The sequence below is a fragment of the Cariama cristata genome, unplaced genomic scaffold (assembly GCF_000690535.1).
Source record: "Cariama cristata isolate BGI_N322 unplaced genomic scaffold, ASM69053v1 Scaffold31349, whole genome shotgun sequence".
Classification (NCBI taxonomy): domain Eukaryota; kingdom Metazoa; phylum Chordata; class Aves; order Cariamiformes; family Cariamidae; genus Cariama; species Cariama cristata.
Genome location: NW_009637917.1, coordinates 1398 through 7849, shown reverse-complemented (window position 1 = coordinate 7849; position 6452 = coordinate 1398). Strand labels below are relative to the sequence as shown.

Sequence of the window (6452 nt, the reverse complement as noted above, 5' to 3'; positions counted from 1 at the left end):
TCAAAATGGAAAAAGGGATGAAAACCAAACCACCCCTTACAAATAAAGAACTGAATAAAGGGCAAAGAAGCCTAGAAGGTCTTAGAAAAATATAAGCAAAATAACTGCGGAGGAGAAGGGGCTGAGACACAACTAAAGGCATCCTGTAGGTAAGGTAAGGGGAAGTGAAGAATGGAAAAAAGCCCAGGTAACAGACTACCTTCTTCCTGGCCCCAGGAAGACAGAGGAACAGCAGCCCCAGAGAGCAGGATTTATCTCCTGGACAACATCCCTGCCGCCTTCAGCCAGCCTAGCCCTCCCTGCCGCCTCCCCAGCAGCACCCTGTGCTCAACCTGCCGGCCGAAGAGAACAACCCTTCAGGAGGGACCATTCCCTGCTCCAGCCCTACAGAGCATCCTCAGGCAACCAGGTCTTGAAGACCCACGCGAGCACTTGCCACAGGGCTGATGCAACAGCAGCTCCAGCACAGCAACCCTCTTGGGGCCTGTGGGGTGGTGAGGGCTGCGAGAGGCAGCATGAAGAAGCCTGAAAGTCTCTTGAAATAAACGTCAGAAGCGAAAGTGCAACACAGGTACAGAGTAGAAGCACGTTCTGCTCCCAGGAGCTTTGGCCGTAACTGCTCTTTGGTTTGAAAAGGAAACACCAGCAGTTAGCAGAGAGCCCTTCGTGGTGCGATGCCCAGGGGACATCGGCTCCCTAGGCCAGCCCCTGCCTCCCCACCCAGCACCACGCTCCTGACTCACGTGCCTCCTGCTTTGTCCATCACCTCTCACCTGACAGTACAAAATGTGACCCAAAGGCACAGCAACGGAGATTGACCTGCTCCCCCAGCCCGCCTGTATGCAACCCAGCTGCTTCCAACTAGACAATCTCCCTATAAAAATATACTTGAGGTTCTTGGCAGCCACTCAGCCTCCCGCTCCGCACAGGTCCTCCACCTGCCAGCACCGAGGTCTGGCAGCAGAAGCCACCATGGGCTTCTACTGGATTTGGGCTGTTGCAGGGCAGCAAACAAGATGAAGAGACCGAGTCACCACAGGCCCACGGCCAGTCCTACTTAATGATGTTTTAAATACCGCACCAAGATGTTTTCGAACCTGGAGGCACCTACTCACAGGCACTGGCAGATGACCCGGACCTGGGCTTGTCCGCACCAAGCTGTCCCCAGCATCCCCGCTCCCCCGGGCACGGGGCCCCAAGCACACAGTCCTAACGATGCTCTCTTTGCCCAGGGCGCTGCTTGGCTGTTGCCATGTCCTAAGCAGAGCCAGAGCTCCTCGCTGGGACACCAAGGGCTTTCCCACCTGCTGAGCATGATGGAAACGCTCCCCAACAGTCCCTGTGCCCAGCTGACACCAAGGGGACAGGATCTGGCAGCTCCGTGGCCAGCGCATGGTGCGGAGCTATGTCTGGGGCCCACCGCCATCCTCCTCTACCCCAAGCACCTGAGGCTCTCCAGCCACCCAGGCAGCGACTCGGGTCTCTGGCGAGGGAAGAGAGCAAGGCACAGCCATCCAGGGGCCACGCTAACAATTTCTCCAAACCCCTCCTCTAGCCAGCAGCTGCCCCGGAAATACAGCCACAAAAGCCTCTGGAGGCTCCAGCAGCCTTTATTTCACACCCTTCTCTTACTAAAGATGAGCCTCTCTGCAAGCTCCTGGCTCTGGGCACTGATCCTGGCTGCTGGTGCTGTGCTGACACGGTCATGGCGATCGCTGAACCTCTGGCTCTGCGGGACCTGTGGCTGCTGTGCTGGGCTGCTTCAGGGAAGGGCAGAGCTAACCACAGCCCGAGGCAGGAACAGAGCGAGGGTTCGGGTGGGTGCCGCGCTCCCCGGCTGGTCCTGGTCCCATGCTCGCAGCCTCCATCACCACCAAGCCCTTCTGTAAAGACAGGATTAGCCTTCCTTGGTTTGGACTCATTTTTACTCCTACAGGAAAGCATACACTGAAATTACTACATATTAAACAGCAAAAACCAGCTACCTAGAACCAAAGAGCTCTTTAAAAATCCAAGTGATCATATCTCTTTTTTTTTTTTTTAGAGATCCAGTATGACATCAAGTTCAACTATACAGTATTTTTTAATGAATATTAACAAACTGCTTTAAAAAAAAGGCAAAAAGAAAAAAAAAAAGGCAAAAAGAAACACAGACAGAAAACTCGGTTGGAAGTTCTACATCTTTGAGGCAGCATGAAGTAAGATAACCATCGGTCCCTCTTCCTCAGGCAGCAGAGAGTGAGGTTTGCTTTAGCGTCCTTAAAGCTGCACATGAAGAAGACTCAGCCCCAGGGTCAGACCTGTCACTGAACCACCCCAGCCCCTGAAAACGCACCCAGTTCCCCCTCACCGTGCTGGAAATGGAAACGAAAGCCTTCCTCCACCTTTTAGGTGAGCATCTCCTACCACCAAAGCAGGCACAGCCCAACTCTCTGCAAGGTCAATCTGTCTCTACTTGCCATGGACACCATTTATTAAACTTGTCCTAATTACTCGTGCAGCACACCGGCAACTTACTGGCTGCTGGTCACTAGTTAAAGCCTGTCACGACACTCCTACCTCATACCAGGGCCAGCCAAGATCACAGAAGAGCTGAGGCTGGCAGGGATCTCTGGAGATCCTTTAATCCAACCCCCTGCTCACACAGGGTCAGCTACAGCAGGTTGTCCAGGACCACATCCCGTCAGGGCTTTAATATCTCCACAGATGGATATTTAACATCTTAATGTCTCCAAAGACAGAGAGGGGCAGGCTGGCGAGCAACCTAGTAAGCACGCCTTCAACCTCCAAGGCATCTACCTGGCATGTAACAAGTCTCTTGGTCATGAGAAGCCAGCAAATTCCTGCAGAGGAAAACACCTGAGGCTGCATCGACCTTGCTAGGGGAAATTTATTTTTAAGTGATGTTTACAAGAACTGTGCAAAACCTGAAAAATACAGAAGAGGTAAAGAAAGAGTAAAGGGGTAAAACAGGACTCCCGCAAGAAGGGAAAAAAATACACTCTTCCTTTACCCACTGCTAACCTTCCCCTTCCCATGGAGCCAAGCCTGCAGGCCAGGAAGGATTCTCCTGGCTCGCACTGGTTCCCCCCAGCAAATCAGACTCCAAGCCACTGGCACACGGCGTGGGTTACCGTTGGTGATGGTAACACCTCCGAAGTTGTAGGTTATTAGTAGTGTTGGTCTCACCCTTTAGTGTTCGAACTGCTGGGACAGCCCTTTGCCTGACCCCCCCAGAGGTACGCTAACGGCCCGAGGGCTGCAAAGAGGGAAGGGGCCTGGGGGCTGGAGGTAAATCTTGACAGGAGAGCGAGGTCCCTCAGGAAGCAGCTCTTAAACACCAGGCTCTGGGCATGGAGGCTCTCCTCACCATGCTCTCCGGTAGCGGCACGGCACTTGCTACTCTTCCCCATGCTGCTGGCAGGGTCAGGGGGCGGGCAGGCTCAGAACTCTTGCAGAGTGTGACAGCCAGCAATTGCAAAAGGAGCAATGCCAAAGTGCTTTTTGGAGCTGTGCAGCCCCATGGCTTTTCCCTTTCTACACTTTAAAAAGAGGGAGAGCAGGGGAGGTCAGGGCAGTGAATCAACGCTAACGATCTGAAATGGCTCATCTCAACTGAGCTTGGACCAAGAAAGTTGTGAGATCCCAGCAGTGGAAACCTGCTACTTCCTCGCTGAGCAGTGCACCCCGGGAAAAGAGAGGGCTGGCTCTGCCTTGCTCCCAAGCCCTCTCCAGGAGGAGAGTTCCCCAGCCCGCCTCGTCAACCCCGCCAGGCAGGGCAGGGGAAAAAGGCCGCACACGAAGGGTTGGTGCCCGCAGCGGGCAGCGGAGCTCCCAGCACTGGAACTGCAGGTACAGCATGAACTACAGTCCAGAGAATGCCAGGCAACTACAGGCATCGTTTCCTCTCCCCACCTCCCTCCTTTCCTCTCCACCCCTTTGGGCTTTTCACGTCGTCCGTCGCCCCTGCGATACAGGTGGTGTATCAACCACAGAGGCCAGAGGAAAGTTTACCTGCCTGCCCGCCGTACCTCCTCTTTCCCCCAAATTCCCTGGAGGCCGTCTACAACCGAGGAGAGGGAAGGGGAGGCCGAGGCTTAGGAGCGTCACATGCAAGCTGAAAGCCGCCGAGGGGCGGGAGGCTCACGGCAAGCAGGCAGCCACCTGGTAGGCGCCTTCGGCCGTGTGCTGGACGCTGTGCTCCTGCAGCAGGCCTAAGTCCAGGAATCGTTCCCCGCACCACATGCACTTGTACTGCTGCTCCCGGGCGTGCACGCTGTGGTGCTTGTTGAGGTGCTCGCGCTGCTTGAAGGCCTTCTCGCAGGAGGGGCACTTGTAGGGCTTCTCGCCCGTGTGCACGCGCCGGTGGCGCTGCAGGTCCGAGGCGTACTTGAACCGCTTTTCACAGTCGGGGCACTTGAGGGGCTTCTCGCGGGCCGGGTCGCAGCGGTGCTGCACGAACTCGGAGGAAGAGAAGAAACGTCTCTCGCAGAGCGTGCACTTGAGCGGCTTCTCGGCGCAGTGGGCCAGCTGGTGCTTCTGCAGAGCCGAGGCCCGCTTGTAGGACTTGTTACACACCGTGCACTTGAAGGGCCGCTCCGCGTTCTGCACGCACTTGTGCCGCAGCAGCTCTGAGGACTGGTTGAAGCCCTTCTGGCACACGTTGCACTTGAAGAGGTTTTCTATGCCGTGCACGTGCTGGTGGTACACCAAGTGCGAGGGCTGCACGAAGCCCTTCTCGCAGAGGTTGCACTTGAAGGGCTCCTCGGCCTTGTGCGTGCGGCGATGGCGCATGAGCGCGTACTGCTGCTTGAAGCTCATCTGGCAGAGGTCACACTTGAAGGGTCGCTCCTCGCTGTGCGTGCGCTCATGCTGCCGCAGGTCCGAGGGTCGCTTGAAGGCCTTCTGGCACTCGCCGCAGCGGAAAGGCCGTTCCCCGCTGGGCGTGCAGGGGTGCTGCAGCAGCTCCGACGACTCCTTGAAGTGCAGTTCACAGACATTGCACTTGAAGAGGTGCTCCCCTGAGTGCGCATACATGTGGCGCACCAGGTGGGAGCGGTGCTTGAAGGTCTTCTCGCACACCGTGCACTTGTAGGGCCGCTCCGAGCTGTGTGTCCGTTTGTGGTGCACGAGGTGGGACGACTGGCTGAAGCTCTTGTCGCACAGCGTGCACTTGTACGGCTTCTCACCCGTGTGGATGCGCTCGTGCCGGGACAGCTCTGAGAGGTGCTTGAAGGTTTTCTGACAGATGGAGCAGCTGTAGGGCTTCTCTGAGGGGTCGAGAGGTTGCGAGTGCTCTGCCTCAGGAGGCTTGTAGGTCTTCTCACAGATTGAGCACTTCATGGCGTTGCCATTGTGCACATTGTGGTGCTGCGCCAGCGAGGTCAGGAGGGAGAAGCCCATCTTGCAGACGCCGCAGACAAAGGGCTTCTGCTCCACCTGGATGCACTGGTGTTCGAGGAGGTCGGTGGCCTGATGGAAGATCTTCAGGCACTGGGTACACTGGAAAGAGCGGTCGTGGCCTGGCAAGCACTGGTGCTCATGGGGGTTGGAGAGGTGAGCGAGGTCGTGGCCGCACACACCGCATTTGTGGGACGGCTCTCCAGCCTGGATGGACGCGTGCTGGTGGTGCTGCAGACCGGGGTCCGGTTGGAGCAGGATGCCGTAGACGGCACAGCCCAAAGGGTTGTCAGCAGTGCTGGGCGGGATGGAGTGCTCTGGGAGGGCGGCTGCCCCAGCGTGGTGCTGCTGCGGTGGCGGTGGCTGCTGTGTTTGCTGCTGTTGCTGCCAGCTTTCTGACATGCTTGGGAAAAAAAAACGGGATTTTAGCAGTGACAGCTTCAGCTTCTCGGTTGAAAGGGTTCAAGTAAAAACAAAAATCAAAAGTATCCAAGATCCTGATTCCCCGTAGCTGATCCCCTGAAGTCGAGGACAGAAAATCCAGCCCACAGCCAGGACCTTCGGAAGCAAAGAAGTGACTGAGACTCCAGAGTCGCCTCCTTAGATCAGCACAAGTTCTTTGTGGACTGATTTGGTTTGGCTTTTTCTTTTTTGGACAAAAGGAGGCAGAAGCAAGTGCCTTGAAGATAAGAGCAGGCCCTTCTCTGTGCTGGCTGCGATGTGCTCACATCACATTTGGGAAGGGCGAGGGAAGCAGCCCAGGGAGCAGCGCTCTCTGCAAAGAAGACGACAGCTCATGTCAGGTCTCAGAGGCACCTCTCTAGTCAACCTTCCCAGACAGCTCACTTTGAAAACTCTCCTGCACCCCCGCAAAGCTACCAGGAAGCCAGTGTGGAGGAGATAACCAGAACCGGAGCCCACCCTTGCTGCTGTGCAAAGGGACAAGCCGTGCTCAGCCTTGAAAGGGTCAGGCTCTGCCCAGCCACAGCCAGGCACATGTTTGAGCGGCATGCTCTCGCAAGAGGTAGCACAACTGCCCAGCTCCGACTCAG

General features: G+C 56.3%; 1 protein-coding gene across 1 annotated transcript; it reads right to left on the bottom strand.

The window, feature by feature from the left end:
• Window positions 1-3949: 3949 nt before the first annotated feature.
• On the bottom strand, window positions 3950-5802 carry ZNF319 (zinc finger protein 319). The gene has a single exon (XM_009708533.1). The coding sequence runs from the start codon at window positions 5800-5802 to the stop codon at window positions 4144-4146; it is 1659 nt and encodes a 552-aa protein (XP_009706835.1). The 3' UTR covers window positions 3950-4143.
• Between the last annotated feature and the right edge of the window lie 650 nt (window positions 5803-6452).

What these genes read in the sequence shown, in the direction of transcription:
- ZNF319 (XM_009708533.1), bottom strand. Translation starts at nt 5,802, where the DNA reads ATGTCAGAAAGCTGGCAGCAACAGCAGCAAACACAGCAGCCACCGCCA.